This window comes from Monodon monoceros, unplaced genomic scaffold (genome assembly GCF_005190385.1).
Source record: "Monodon monoceros isolate NGI ecotype Baffin Bay Population unplaced genomic scaffold, NGI_Narwhal_1 Super_Scaffold_12, whole genome shotgun sequence".
Classification (NCBI taxonomy): domain Eukaryota; kingdom Metazoa; phylum Chordata; class Mammalia; order Artiodactyla; family Monodontidae; genus Monodon; species Monodon monoceros.
The window spans coordinates 165,584,938-165,600,949 of NW_021703768.1; the positions used below are offsets into that span (position 1 = coordinate 165,584,938).

Consider the following 16,012-nt stretch of genomic DNA (forward strand, 5'->3'; position numbering starts at 1 on the left):
AGCACGGAGTCTTAACCACTGTGCCACCAGGGAAGTCCCACAAATGCAAGCTCTAATTCCCTCTCTCTCTTTTTTTTTTTTTTGTGGTACGTGGGCCTCTCACTGTTGTGGCCTCTCCCGTTGTGGAGCACAGGCTTCGGACGCGCAGGCCCAGCGGCCATGGCCCATGGGCCTAGCCGCTCCGCAGCACGTGGGATCTTCCCGGACTGGGGCATGGACCCGTGTCCCCTGCATCGGCAGGCAGACCCTCAACCACTGCGCCACCAGGGAAGCCCTAATTCCCTCTTTTAAGTAGCAAAAGGTATTATCTCCTTCTACTTTCTACTCCTAACCAAAAATATCTAAACAAGTTGTAACTACTGATAACCCCAACTGTATCATGCAGACAGACAATGCAATGACAAAATCCCAGCATCTACAGAAGCTTCTGAGCAAACCAGGTTCTTCCTCACCCTTAAATATACACAGACCCTCACAAGATGTTGCCAAATGTCAAACGTTATATGGGAGTCAGAGTATGTTACTTTCAAATAGGAAAAGAGATGGGGCAAAATATTAAAAATGAATATTGTATGTGGGGATACTGAATCTTTTAATATCTTACTTCTGATTTATAAACCAAATTTTATTGTTTGTTAACAGTATTTCTTTCCCCACAAACCTAAAAGCACCAGAATTGTAAGAACTTGTTTCATGCTACTATATCCAGACCATAGAGTGCCTTGATTAATTTTGTGCTTAATTACATAAGTTTTGACGCTAGAGTGCTGGGTAGAAGAGGGATCGTCAAAAGTTAACATTAAAGACTAGGTCCCTCAGCACTGGACAGCTACATGTAAAACAATGAGATTAGAACATTTCCTCATACCATATACAAAAATAAACACAAAATGGATTAAAGACCTACATTTAAGATCTGAAACCATGAAACTCCTAGAAGAGAACATAGGCAGAACACTCTCTGACATAAATTGTAGATATATATATATTTGGATTTGTCTCTCAAGGCAAAAGAAATAAAAATAAACAAATGGAACCTAATTAAACTTAAAAGCTTTTGCACAGGAAAGGAAACCACCAACAAAATGAAAAGACAACCTACTGAATGGAAGAAAATATTTGCAAATGATATGACCAACAAGAGGTTAATATTCCAAATATATAAACAGCTCATACAACTCAGTATCAAAAAAACCCAAACAACCCAATCAAAAAATGGGCAGAGGAACTAAATAGACATTTCTCCAAAGAAGACATACAGATGGCCAAAGGCACATGAAAATATGCTCAACACCAGTAATTATTAGAGAATGCAAATCAAAACTACAATGAGGTACCACCTCACACCAGTCAGAATGGCCATCATTAAAAAGTCTACAATAACAAATGATGGAGGGGGTGTGGAGAAAAGGGAACCCTCCTACACTGTTGGTGGGAATGTAAGTTGGTGCAGCCACTATGGAAAATAGTATGGAGGTTCCTTAAAAAGCTAAAAAGAGAGCTACCATATGATTCAGCAATCCCACTCCTGGGCATATATCCAGAGAAAACTCTAATTTGAAATGACACACATACCCCAATGTTCATAGAAGCACTATTTACAATAGCCACGACATGGAAATAACCTACATATCCATCAACAGATGAATGGATAAAGAAGATGTGGTACATATATACAATGGAATACTACTCAGCCATAAAAAATGAAACAATGCCATTTGCAGCAACATGGGTGGACCTAGAGATTATCATACTAAGTGAAGAAAGTCAGAAAGAGAAAAACAAATAACATATGATATCACTTATATGTGGAATCTAAAATATGACACAAATGAACTTACCTATGAAATAGAAACAGATTCACAGACATAGAGAAAAGACTTGTGGTTGCCAAGGGGGATGGGGGTGTGGAGGAGGGATGGATTGGGAGTTTGGGATTCGCAGATGCAAACTATTATATATAGAATGGATAAACAACAAGGTTCTACTGTATAGCACGGGGAACTATATTCAATATGCTATGATAAACCATAATGGAAAAGAATATCAAAAAGAATATATATAAATTCACTTTTGACTTTTGGTGATTTCAGCAGAAATTAACACAACATTGTAAATCAACTATACTTCAATTAAAAAACCCCCCAAAAAACAAAAAAACAAAACCCCCAAAGAAACAGCCTGCTTTCCTCAGCTACCGCTAAGGTGGCTCAGCCCTTCAGAGGAAGCTAAGGTCCGCATTGGGGACCAGCAACTAGCATCACGCCAGGCAGTACCACACCTAGCACTCACTTGCACTGTGGCCTCCACTGCCTTGTAGCCCACCTGCACCTACTCCTGCACCTACTCAGCCCTCATCCTGCATGACAATGAGGTGAAGATCACGGAGGATAAGATCAATGCCCTCATTAAAGCAGCCGATGTAAATGTTGAACCTTTCTGGCCAGGCTTGTTTGCACAGGTTCTGACCCATGTCAACATGGTGAGCCTCATCTGCAATGTAGGGGCTAGTGGACCTGCCCCCTCCACCACTGCCGCCCCAGCTGAGGAGAAGAAAGTGGAAGCAAAGAAAGAATAATGTGAGAAGTCTGATGGTGACATGGGCTTTGGTCTTTTTGACTACACCTCTTTCGTAACATGCTCAGTAAAAAGCTGAACTCTTAGAAAACAACAAAAACAGCACAATCAAAAAATGGGCAGAAGACCTGAACAGACATTTTCCCAAAGACATACAGATGGCTAACAGGCACATGAAAAGATGCTCAGTATCCCTAGTTATTAGATAAATGCAAATCAAAACCAAAATGAGATATCACATCATACCTGTCAGAATGGCTATTGTCAAAAAGTCTACAAATAACAAATAGGATGTAAAGAAAAGGGAACCCTTGCACACCGTTGGTGGGAATGTAAATTGGTGCAGCCATCATGGAAAACAGTATGGAGGTTCCTCAAAAAATTAAAAACAGAGTTGCTATATGATCCAACAATTCCACTCCTGGGTATATATCCAGAAAAGATGAAAACACTATTTTGAAAAGATACATGCACCCCAATGTTACAGTAGCACTGTTTAAAGTATGGAAGCAACCCAAGTGTCCATCAACAGACGTATGGATAAAAAAGATGTGATATATATATATATATATATGTATATATATAAAAAATGGAATATTACTCAGCCATAAAAAGAATGAAATTCTGCCATTTGCAGAAATATGGATGGACCTAGAGAATATTATGCTTAGTGAAGTAAGTCAGATAAAGACATATACTGTATGATATCACTTATGTGTGGAATCTAAAAAATAATACAAATGAACGTATATAGCAAAACAGAAACAGACTCACAAATGTGGAAAACAAACTAGTGGTTACCAGAGGGGGAGGAGAGGGGGGAGGGGCAACTTAGGGGTATGGAATTGAGAGATACAAACTACTATGTATAAAATAGATAAGCAAAAAGTATGTATTACATAGCAGAGGGAATTATAGACATTATCTTATAATAACTTTTAATGGAATATAAACTATAAAAATACTAAATCACAATGCTGTACACCTGAAACTAATGTAATATTGTAAATCAACTATACCTTAAAAAAAAACACTAGGTCCCTCAGCAAGAAAGGCCTGATTTGAACAGTGGTCAGTCTTTGTCCCTTGCTAGCACGTATGTCTGACATTTAATCTAAACGCATACACCTCAGTTGACTAAATGTGTTAAAATAATCAAAGAGAACAGTTTAGTTGATCTAAGCAAATTTATTTCATACATCATGAAGCAGGTGGTCTCTACTCTCAAGACTCCAGAGAACTGCAAACCAAGGAACAGGGCTGCAAGCTTTTGTAGAGAAAGGCATTCAGGGAATAAGGAAAGAGTATGTGTGTTCAGTTCATTGGCGGGGGGTGCATATCTGAACTTATATGGAACAAAGTAATTGTTATAGATTCTTGGCAGTTAGACATTGGCTGGCTGGCTGTACTGCATTTCCAGTCAGGTAGTGCATTTACAGGAACAGGAAAGTTATCTCAGTCTTGGTTTATGTTTTGAGGTGGCAGCTCCAAATTGGGCCTAGAAATTTACTTCCACAAAACATAATGAAAGTACTATGGAGTCTGCTAAGGAGTGAATTTGTATATTATGACCAAGCTACTGTTTGGAAACAGTTAAAAAGCGTCAACTACACAGTAAGAAACGTCTAAATGTTTAGATAACATGTAAGAAAGGAAAAACAGCACTGGACTGGCCCACTCAACAGTAAACCAAGTCTTACTCTGTTGAAGGGAAAAAAGTCACAAACCTCCACCATCAGACAATGCTGTTGTGTGACCATGCTTGATAAAACAAGATCAAGGAAACTTTATAATCATTTCTCTAAAATGGTAAAAGAGAACATAGTATCTACAACAAAGATGACCAAATTCTCAACGATTATGATCACCAATCACAGAATTACATTTACCTTCTCACAGCATCCAATAGAGAGCAACGTCTTGCTTCATCAAACATCAAATCACTAACACTAGTCCAAATGCTATAAGGGTGCTCAAGGCACCCTCTTACCTGTAAGCCCAGTCATTTATTGGTTGTGGTCATGCCTATTACTACAAGTCAACACATAACTCTCTGTGACTACAGGTGTGTCCTGGTTTTCTTTGGCAAGAGGGTACTGACAGAAACATGTCTGTGATATTATGAGTGAATGAGAAGTTAGGTTAATCACAAAAATTTAAACTATATAAGAACAAAAATAAATTTTCCTGAGAATAAATTTCCCGAACTTGTATTACATACTAGTACTGACTCAGAATGTATAATGATTGAATGAAGAAAATTAGAGTGGATCTTAAAATCCATAATTGAAGGGAGATATTTCAACATATGCTCCCAGTAAGTGAAAAATAAAGATAACATTTGTTAGTATACAGTAATTTGTAAACACAGCTAATAGAATATTTATAAGAAACATCCACATACGGTTTCGACCAAAAAATTGCACGTTGTTATTGGTGTTTTTACAGTATGAGAGGTAAGTTGAATTATTCTTATGATTTTGAATTTTGTCCCATGCTTTTTAAAGTTTTTTCTTGCATTTTTACTTATTTATTTACTTTTACTTTTTTTTTTTTTTTTTTTTGGCCACACTGTGTGGCATGCGGGATCTTAGCTCCCCAACCAGGGGTTGAACCCATGCCCCCTAACCACTGGACCGCCAGGGAAGTCCCTCAGTCTTTTATGTTTGCAGTTATCTGCTTATAACGTTTGAAGCAGATATACATTTTCTCTTCAAATGCGGATGTACATATAAAATGTCTATCTTTAATGCTCAGATCCAACACTTACCCGTCTTCTGGTTGAAATTCCAAGGTTCAGATAATGTCTGATCAGGGAACTTGAAATTTGAATACTGTTTATGGAAAATAAGATGAATATGGTTTATGGAAAAATGAAACCAAAATGATTTTAACAAAGTGAAACCAAGATGTTTATGGTTTATGGAAAAATGAAACCAAAACAATTTTAACAAAGAAGTGAAACCAGGGAGCACATGTTATTTAATTTCCACGTTTCTCAATTTTCACAAGATTTGAGGTAAATAGGCCTTCAGTGTGACATTCCTTTTTTTTAAATAAATAAATAAATTTATTTATTTATTTATTTTTGGCTGCGTTGGGTCCTCATTGCTGCGTGCAGGCCCTCTCTAGTTGCAGCGAGCGGGGGCCACTCTTTGTTGCGGTGCGCAGGCTTCTCATTGCAGTGGCTTCTCTTGTTGTGGAGCACGGGCTTGGTTGCTCCATGGCATGTGGGATCTTCCCGGCCCAGGGCCCGAACCCGTGTCCCCTGCACCGGCAGGCGGATTCTTAACCACTGCGCCACCAGGGAAGCCCCCAGTGTGACATTTCTTAAATAGGAATTTTAATGTTTGCCCTAGCTGTAGGTTGGGGGCTTTAATATCCTCCAGTGTCCTTGTGTTTTTATTCCCTGCTGTGTCTGGGTATCTCTAGAAACTCATTAGTAAGTAGAGTCTGGGTCTTGCATCTGTGTTTTTAATCCACTGTTTTTCTACTGGAGCCTTGTTGATATGGTGGGAAGGTATGCGGGTGGGAAAAGGTTCTTTTATGTTAGGATTAAATCTGTAATGTTTTGGTTGGACAGAATCCCTGGACTATGAACTTCAGAACAGGCTCTTAGCATGTATTCTTCCTTTTTGTTGGAGAAGAAGCCTGAAGGGTCAGGGAGTTGTCTGACTGCTCTTTCTCCAATCAGATTAGGCACTGGCAAATCAGTTTCCTTTGAGGAACCACATAAGTTACAGAGAATGGAATGCTTTGTGAGTATATCAAAATGCTTCCCTCCAATTCCTGCATGAGACAATTTTTGCCAATCTTCTCAGGAGAACCTATTTGGACTCCTGCAAGAAAAATTCACAAACTTTGTGTGTGGGGGCGTGGTCCCTTAACTTCCTCCTCTTAGAGCTCAAGCTAGTTCATATTGTGTCCAGCAATTTATCTATTACAGTTTATATGTTCCCAGAGGATGCTGGCTCCAGTGGCTTCTCTTCTCAGTAATGTAATTCTCTATATCCACCAATCACTTGTTTTTGGAGCACTGGTTTGCCATATAACTTCAAATATCTCATGGATATATGAAGAGGTGTTGATTTTCAGTTTCTTCAGCATTTTTTCTTGTTCTAAAGATGAGAATGTTGACTCCAAGGTCTTTACTTATCAGAACAGAAACCATCCACTCACTTGTGTTGCTCTGTATTTTTCTCTTGTGAGATGATACCATTTTCACATAGACTGTACTGCAAGTGACCACGTGGGTGGTTTCCTTTGTGATCAATGCATTCAAAAACATTATCACACTGGGATCTCTGCATTTGGATGTCTTATCCTCATCTTCTCAAAATTCCCTCTCCTGTCACCTCTGCATCAATAAAGACATTTTCCATGGGTTACCTTCCGTTTTACCATTGTCCTTTCGGGGGGCAGGATTAATACCCTACTGAAAATGTCACCACATGCATCAAGGTAATAGAAATATGTTTATTACTCAAAGGTACTTACTAAGGAGAGTAGGGCAAGGGTAAGTGGGTTGAGGTGACTTGTGCAAAGGTTAATGGCTTGGCCCTTTAAGGTGTATAGGGGTAGAGGCTACAGGTCTTCACTGTTTGACCCTCATACCCACTTACACAAAAATAAAAGGGGCATGGGTCACTTTTCCTAATTTGTTTACCCCTTGTGGGCCAAGCAGGGTGAGCAGGTATCTGGAGCCAATTAAGAGTCAAACAACAAAAATGAGGTCAGGGTCTTTATTAAAGTTCACTCTTAGCTTTGTTGACTGAATGATGCCACATCTCATTTAAATGATTTTGAATCTGAATATTAATTAAAAGTACATTAATATGTACTTGTATAAAGCACAAGTACATATTACAATTAAGATGACAAAACTTCAAAAGAACATTTGAATCCAGTTGTCCCAGTGTACTGGAGAGATCCAGTAAAGTGTTCAAGTATGATTCCAGAACTACATTCAAATATTTTCATAAGGTTATTTAATTTGTCTCACTTGTGTTATTAGTGGCACCTTGCTAGTGTAGCCAACATACACACTGCAAGCAGCCCTTTTAGGGCAACAGAATTCTCTGGCTAATAAACAGTCCAAAGCCAAGTGTTCATCAGCTACCATGGCTGCCAGAGAGCTGTCCTTCGTGGAAAACATCTCAAACATTACCTGTATGCTACATGTATTTTGAATAAGTTTTGGACATTTCACGATTGGCATTAACAATGTATTTGATATCATGTGTGCATAGGTCAGTACCAGTGACTCCCATGACATTGAGCATGTGAGTACAAATGGTAGGAAAACAGCACATTTGTGTTGCATGGGCCAGAGGAGTTTTAAAGGAGGGTGCCCAAAATGAAATACTGACCTGCAGGGTACACAATACAGGTGATGTTGGGAGTGGGATATAAATGTGGTGGCCAGGGTGCACTATTACAATAAAAAAAAGACAGAAATGTCTAGTATAGAAGGGCCTCTACTTCTCTACTTATAAGGTGCCAGTAGATTTAATGATCAGAATGAAGTAGTTGGCTCCAAAGACTTGGGATTGAATGTAACTAAAGCCTAGCACAGCAGAAAGACCTATTTAGAAGTAAGATTTGTCTAGGTAAACTATTAGGCCATCTTCTGAGGGTTGTAGCTGGGGATCTTAAGAGAGGTACAAGATCCACTGAATACTTTTTTCAAGAGCCCAGTGCTTTGTATTTTGAAAAAATGAGTTGATACTATCAGTATTTTCTAGAGTGTCTTGGTGAGTCCTTAGGTTTTGGCTTCAGCAGGTTATTTATAATAGAAAGAATAATTTGTCTATATACAGTTTCTTAAATGGTCCCATCATAGCAAGTAGTCCAGCAGAGGGGGTAAGGGGCCCTACAGAGTCTATTTGCTGTCAGCTGTAGGGAACACTTCCTCAGCCTGGACAGTAGATGCATCAAAATTATATTAGCAGTGGTGCCTTTTCTTTTCTTTTATTGAAGTAGAGTTGATTTACAATGCTGTGCCAATCTGCTGTACAGCAAGATGTCAGCAGTGGTGACTTTTCCTACATCAGGTGCATTAGTCAGTCACTAAGTTAGCCATGGCAAAGGAGGGAAGTCCCTTGCATTTTTATTTATTTATTTATTTTTGGCTGTGTTGGGTCTTCACTGCTGCACAAAGCCTTTCTCTAGTTCTGGTGCGTGGGCTTCTCCTTGTGGTGGTTTCTCTTATTGCGGAGCATGGGCTCTAGGTACGCGGGCTTCCGTAGTTGTCGCTCGCGGGCTCTAGGCGCCCAGGCTCAGTAGCTGTGGTGCACGGGCTTAGTTGCTCCGCGGCATGTGGAATCTTCCCCGACCAGGGATCGAACCCACGTCCCCTGCACTGGCGGGCAGACTCCTAACTGCTGCGCCACTAGGGAAGTCCCGTCCCTTGTATCTTGCTTAAACTTTATGCTAGAGACCTCTAAATGGTTACTGATTACAGGAGCTCACAGGGCCAAGATTAATACTGTAAGATCTCAGGTGTAGGTATGTGTCTCAGAAATATGAGTCAATTTGTCATCCTGAACAATGAAATGAGCCTCTGCAGATTGAGGCAGTATGTGTAGCGTAAGCAGTGACCTTGATTTGTACTTAGGTATTTGAGGTGATATAGTCCCAGAGTTCTTTTGCTCAGAAGGGTGACCTTGGATAAGTTGTTGTTATTGGATGGATGAGACAGCTAGATCATTGTCAACGGCCAAAGAATCTGTAATAATGTGCAGATGAGTTTGATTCTTGGCCAGGGAATTCTCTAGTGCTAGTGCAATGGCCTGGAGCTTGACTAATCCATCTGATGCTTGGGTCCAGTTTTTGATCACAGGTGCCTGTTTGATCTAAAGACAGAACACAGCATCTCTGTAGTAGACTGCATCAGATTTGGTGGCAGCACAATGTCCATAAAAATATGAACTCCATGGTAACTCATGTGCTTCTGACTGATTCTCAAAGACACCAATATATCTAGAAAGGTGACATCTTCCAGAATGGATTACATCAATCAGAGGACAGGGGAACACACATCCTCTTCAGGTGGGATTATGTTGGAGGTGCCAATTTTGGCTCTGTTTTGTAAGTATCAGTTTATGTTCAGTGAAGAGGCTTCTGGTTAGAAAGCGTGAGGGGTCCTGCATTTATGATCCAAGGACAAGTGAAAAGCTGACTTTGGAGGATCAACTCCGTTTACAAAAAGACTGTCAGTTGCTAGTAGTGGCTTCTGTACTTGTGTGCAGCACTGGCTGAGAATAGTTTCTGGTACAAGAATGCCTTTGGCAATTTAAATCCACCATGGGTGATTTAAAGACTCTTAGATGCATAACAGGAGGCTGCAAAAGCCTCTATGGTAAAGGAGTGTGGGGAGGGAGACAGGAATGAACTGTTAAGTTTGAAAAATACTAGAGCCATTTATTTCCCAACTGTGTGTGTGAATAAGTAAGCAAGCATATCTGATAAACATGCGATGCCTGTGGTCTCTGTGGCTGATGGAATGTGCCCATGACATGGTTCCTGCCAATTGCTTCTGTCACCCTCGCAACTCACAGCCCCAGGTATTGCCTCAGATAAATTTTCCAGAGTGGAATACGCATGGATTTCTAAAGATGTTTCCAAGTAAGCAGGCACAAGTAGGCTTGAGTTGGGAAACAATGATAAGGAAACGGTCTATGGATGGCCGAGGAAGGAAATCATGCTGGTTTACACGAATGAGGATGTCCCCAGGCAGATCCCACTTGGGACACACCTTTATGTTTCAGAACCATAGTATTTCCAAAGATCTGTCTGAGGAATCTGACTTACTCAAAGATAGATGCAGGAGCCCTCTCTCTTCACTCTTAGTTATGTGATGAGGTGATGAGAGGAGGATGGGTGTAGCCCTAGTGGGTGTTAAGACAGGGTTGTAAGAAAGGCCTGTTGTGGCCCATGTCCTTCTTCCCCAGCCCTTCAATTCTTCCTGGAAGGATCCCAGAATGGTGGGAAAAAAGGCTGAACACATAATCAAAGTTCAGGAGAGTTTAACCATCTCCTAGCATATGAAGGCATTTGTGTTATTCATTTCCTCCCTCCCTCCCATCTATCAATCTATCTATTTTACATATCACAGCTATTACTTTTTAAAAATTGAGGTATAGTTGATTTGCAACGCTGTGCCAATCTCTGCTGTACAGCAAAGTGACCCAGTTATACACATATAGACATTCTTTTCCATCATGGTTTATCACAGGATATTGAATACAGTTAGGACCTTGTTGTTTATCCATTCTAAATGTAATAGTTTGCCATCTATGAAGCCCAAACTCCCGGTCCATCCTCACAGCTATTACTTTTGTCTCCTACTCTTACACAACACATGCTGGAAGTCTAAGCATATGGAAATGAAACCTCTGAATAGCAAAATGGGCCAATGGATCACTGATGCACAAGACTTCCAATCACTCCTGCAATAAAAAGACGTTGGAAAATTTCTCATTTCTCCTTTTATACTAAATGAGGATATTACCCAAAATAATACCCCCTCTCTACAGCTCACCTCAATTATTCCTTGGATGACTGCCTCTAAACATCCACAGCTTTTCTTCACGTTTCCACTGGGAAACCACAGCAGACTTGCGCAGTTATCACTCTACTCATAGGATAAACTCAGGATGGGCTAGAACAGTGCAGATGAATGTGTTTCCCTAAATGGGAGGAACTCCATGATTTTATGGGGTAAACATTGTGTTGCTTAGTGTGTAAAGGAACAAAATGAAAATGCCAAATACTGTAACATTTTAGAAAATGTAAAAGTAAATGAAAATTCCCTCAAATGACATGGCCCAAATCAATAGGAAGTCCCAAGATCCAGGTGACAATGTCCAAACTCATGAGCACATATTCTATAAACAAAATGTTTAACAGTTACAAAAACAAAGATGAACCATGTCTGTATCTTTATCTTTATGGGGAATCTTTACTGTGAATCACAGGAATGCAGGATTTCTATACTGGTGCAATCTATTTAATTACACAGCCAAGCAGTTCCTGAAAGAGTGTTTAAGATGTATTATATGGTAGAAATTCAGTGATCAATAATGACATCATCATTCACTGAGGCACCTACCCTCAGAGAAAAGATATATACATGCCGCAGGTTCCCTATTTTCTCATATTATCGCCTTACATTCCATCAAAGCCCTTATTTCCATCTATAAACCAAAGCTTCACCATATCTCTTTTCCCACAAAAATATAAGCACCAGGAATGCAAGAACCTGTTTGTTTCATGCTGCTGTATCCAAATCCTACAGTACCTTGATTATTTGTGCTAAATGGGGTATGCTGACTCTAAAGTGCATGGCAATGAGGGATGTTGAAACATTAGCATTAAGAGTATAGTCGACCCAGCAATCCCACTACTGCACATATACCCTGAGAAAACCATAATTCAAAAAGACTCATGTACCACAATGTTCATTACAGCTCTATTTACAATAGCCGGGATATGGAAGCAACCTAAGTGTCCATCAACAGATGAATGGATAAAGAAGATGTGGCACATATATACAATGGAATATTACTCAGCCATAAAAAGAAATGAAATTGAGTTATTTGTAGTGAGGTGGATGGACCTAGAGTCTGTCATACAGAGTGAAGTAAGTCAGAAAGAGAAAAACAAATACCGTATGCTAACACATATATATGGAATCTAAGAAAAAAAAAAAGGTCATGAAGAACCTAGGGGCAAGACGGGAATAAAGACGCAGACCTACTAGAGAATGGACTTGAGGATATAGGGAGGGGGAAGGGTAAGCTGGGACTAAGTGAGAGAGTGGCATGGACATATATACGTTACCAAATGTAAAATAAATAGCTAGTGGGAAGGAGCCATATAGCACAGGGAAATCAGCTCGGTGGTTTGTGACCACCTAGAGGGGTGGGATAGGGAGGGTGGGAGGGAGGGAGATGCAAGAGGGAAGAGATATGGGGATATATGTATAGGTATAACTGATTCACTTTGTTATAAAGCAGAAACTAACACACCATTGTAAAGCAATTATACTCCAATAAAGATGTTAAAAAAAAAAAGAGTATAGTCTCTGAGAAAAAAAGGCTTGATTGCAACAGTGGTCCTGTCTTTCTCTCTTGCTAGGTATGTGTTCTCTCACAAATTACCTAAACTTACAAATATCAGTTGAGTCATAAATGAGATATTAAAAAAGACTTGAACTTTATAGTAAAGGGAGTCTAATACACTGTAGGAAGTACACCAGTGTTTGGATAACAAGTAGGAAAGGCAAAAGCTGTTCCAGAGGACAGGGAACTGGCCTGCATTCTTTGCAAGGCCAAGTCTTTTCCTGGTGAAGAGAAAAATGTCACACACCACCTTCATCAAAGGTATTCGTTGACTATGATGGACCAAGACAAAAATTAGGGTATTTTGTAACCATATCTCTAAAATTGATAAAAGATAAAGCTCCAAATAATAAAAATGACCAGTATACCCCTCTTCTTTCTAATGTAACTGGGGCTTCTTACGAATTAAGTTTAGTTCCACTACACTGTTTTTGCCTTCTAGAAAACAAGGATTATGATAACCAATGAAAGAATAAAGTTACCCTCCTCATGGCATCCAATACAGAAAAACGCCTTGCTTTCTTGGGTAGCAGTCAAATCCTCTAAAGCCAAACTCCTATAAGAAGTCCTTCTGAGTATCCTGTACTATTATACCTCACATCACTTAATGGTTTGTGCTCATTCTTATTAGAATTCATTACACTCCCCTCTTTGACTACAAGTGCAATCCTGTAGGTCACTGACAAGAGGGCGCTTAAAAAAAACCATGATTTAAGTATCTGGTACTAAGAATAAATGAGAAATTAATTTCATAATAAATATCATAACTACAAAAGAATAAAAAGTAAAATTTGCCTGAGGAAAACATACCTGAACTTGTACGTACATAAAATAGACTTAAAATATAAATGATTAAGTGAAAGAAAATTGCAAAGTTTATCTGAAAATACACAATTATAAGGGTATATTTTAATATATCCTGTCAGGAAATGAAATACACAATAATATTTGTTAGCATTGGACAGCTTAGAAAACAGTTAATAATATATTTCTATGAAAGAACTATAGAAGCATTCCTGTAACAAAAAATATACATAGTTTAATCACATACAATCAAACAAAATTGAAAACACTGAGGTATTACATTGAGCTCCAAGAAACAAGAAAAACTCAGTCTCCTGACAGGAGAAAGGTTCTTATTCTCACATGGAAAGACCAAGTGAAGGCAGCCAGTGAACACTGCAGTAGAGAAAAAACTCCCATGTCATTCTTTTTGATTACACCATTGCAGATGTCATGGTGAATCAGGAAAACATACTCACTAGGACTGTTAACAGCACAAGGTGTTTCCTACACAAATCAGACCTTATATGGATATAATCTAGAGAAGAGGGGAATCAAAGAATACTCCCAATCATGACAATCTGATTAGTTTCCTGGTGGACAAAAGAGAAGCTGGATTTTTGATGTGGGTCTTGGGAAGACATCAGTTGAAACCAGAGCTCTCAGAAAAATTGATATCATAGAGTTATTTGTGGTTTTGAGGATACTCTTGACTGGAAGGGCAAAAAGTATGGAAAATGGGCTGGAAGATGGTATACCTGAAGCTCCTGTGCATCTGTCTCTCTATATGTGAAATCTGACTACTGCCTTCCTCACTTCTGCCTTCCAAATCTCATGCAAGTCAGACTATTGGTGGATTCTAACAAGGAACCACAAAGGGGATGAGTTCTGGAAAATCTAGTTCCTAACATTACCTACAGGGGGAATAACTCCAGCTCTAGATTTCGTTGTCCTATCAGGCCTCTCTTCTTAATTCAAAGTCTATTCACCAAATTATAGTCAGAAGGAAGGACATAAAGCAAAGACCCAAATATGAAAATAATAATTCACATGGAAACTATATTCTTTTATAAGTGAAGCAAACATAAATATTTATTCAACTGTTTATTAGTATGGAAAATGGAAAAAGGCTCTTATACTCTTCACCCCCAAAAAGGAGCTTTGTCGGTAAGAAAGATAAATATATATTCTGGACTAGGATATCCAAGAACTGCCACAAGGCCATTAGGAAAATCCAAATACCAAACTGTCATTTTTCAGTGGCCCCTTAACACAGAACAAATAAAACATTATAAAACAATGTTAACCTAATTGCATTATTAGAAATATGCTTCAATTCACCTATGATCCAACAGGTTTCAAACAGGAAAGAGAAAATATTATTAACTGATTTAAAGAAAAAGCACTACCTATTAATCTTACATACTGCTGTGGAAACATATGACTTATAAAATCATCTCACCTTGTATTCATTTCTGAGAGTAATTACTAGAAATCCACCGTCCAATGGTGCGCTCTAAGAAAAGAGGCTTGATAAAGACAATATATTTACAACTTTAATAACAACTCTTTCCTATTTTCTGGAATGTTATACCTAGGTTAGTTTCCATCAAGCTTTCTCATGTTACTTACATTTTATATTCTTTTTCACATGTAAAGATGTGGGCTCACTGAAATCTTTCCCAGGCTGTTTAACTCAAGAGTTTTTGTCCAGTGAGTTCTTTCATGCTTTCAGAACTGGGATGACAAGTCTTTCCAACATTCTTTACATTTATATGGTGTCTCTCCAGTGTGTGTTCTCACACGTCTTCAAATGGTTTGTGACAAATGAAGGGTTTACCACATTCCCTCCACTCTGATCTTTTGCACATCTTCAAAAAAAAAAACTCTGATAACATCTGAAGGCTTTTCCACATTCCTTACAGTCACAGGGTTTCTCTTCACTATGAGCTCTTTTGTGCATTTCTAATGAAGTGTAATCTCTGCAGGATTTACCACATTGCTTACAAGGTTTCTCTTCTATGGGAGTCCTTTCATGTGTTTTCAAACTTTGAAAATACCTGAAGCCTTTCCCGCCTTGTTTACACTGACAGGCTTTCTCTCCAGTGTGGCTTCTTTCATGTTTTCAAAGTGAAGTTGATCAACTAAAGGCTTTTCCATATTCCTTATTCACAGAATTTCTTCTCAGTATGAACTCTTTTGTGCTTTTGGAAGGAAGTGTAATATCTGAAAGCTCTACCACATTGTTCACATTCATAGGGTTTCTCTCCAGTGTGCAGTCTCATGTGTACTCTTAAGGTCTGGTGATGGGAGAGGGCTTTCCCGCATTCCTTGCATTCATAGGGTTTCTCTCCAGTATGAGTTCTTCCATGTGACTGTAAGGAATTGTAATAACTGAAGGCTTTACCACATTGTTCACATTCGAAGGGTTTCCCTCCAGTATGAATTTGTTTGTGTTTGTGAAAGGAAGGGTAATATCTGAAGGCTTTACCACATTGTTTACATTCATAGGGTTTCTCTCCAGTGTG

General features: G+C 39.0%; 1 protein-coding gene across 1 annotated transcript in view; it reads right to left on the reverse strand.

Annotated features, from left to right (window-relative positions):
• Positions 1–14,597: 14,597 nt before the first annotated feature.
• LOC114891598 (zinc finger protein 709-like) overlaps positions 14,598–16,012 on the reverse strand; it is a 16,781-nt gene continuing 15,366 nt past the window's right edge. Inside the window, exon 4 of the mRNA XM_029215792.1 lies at positions 14,598–16,012. This exon is cut by the window's right edge and continues 940 nt beyond it. Coding sequence (XP_029071625.1) covers positions 15,650–16,012 — 363 coding nt within the window. The 3' untranslated portion in view covers positions 14,598–15,649.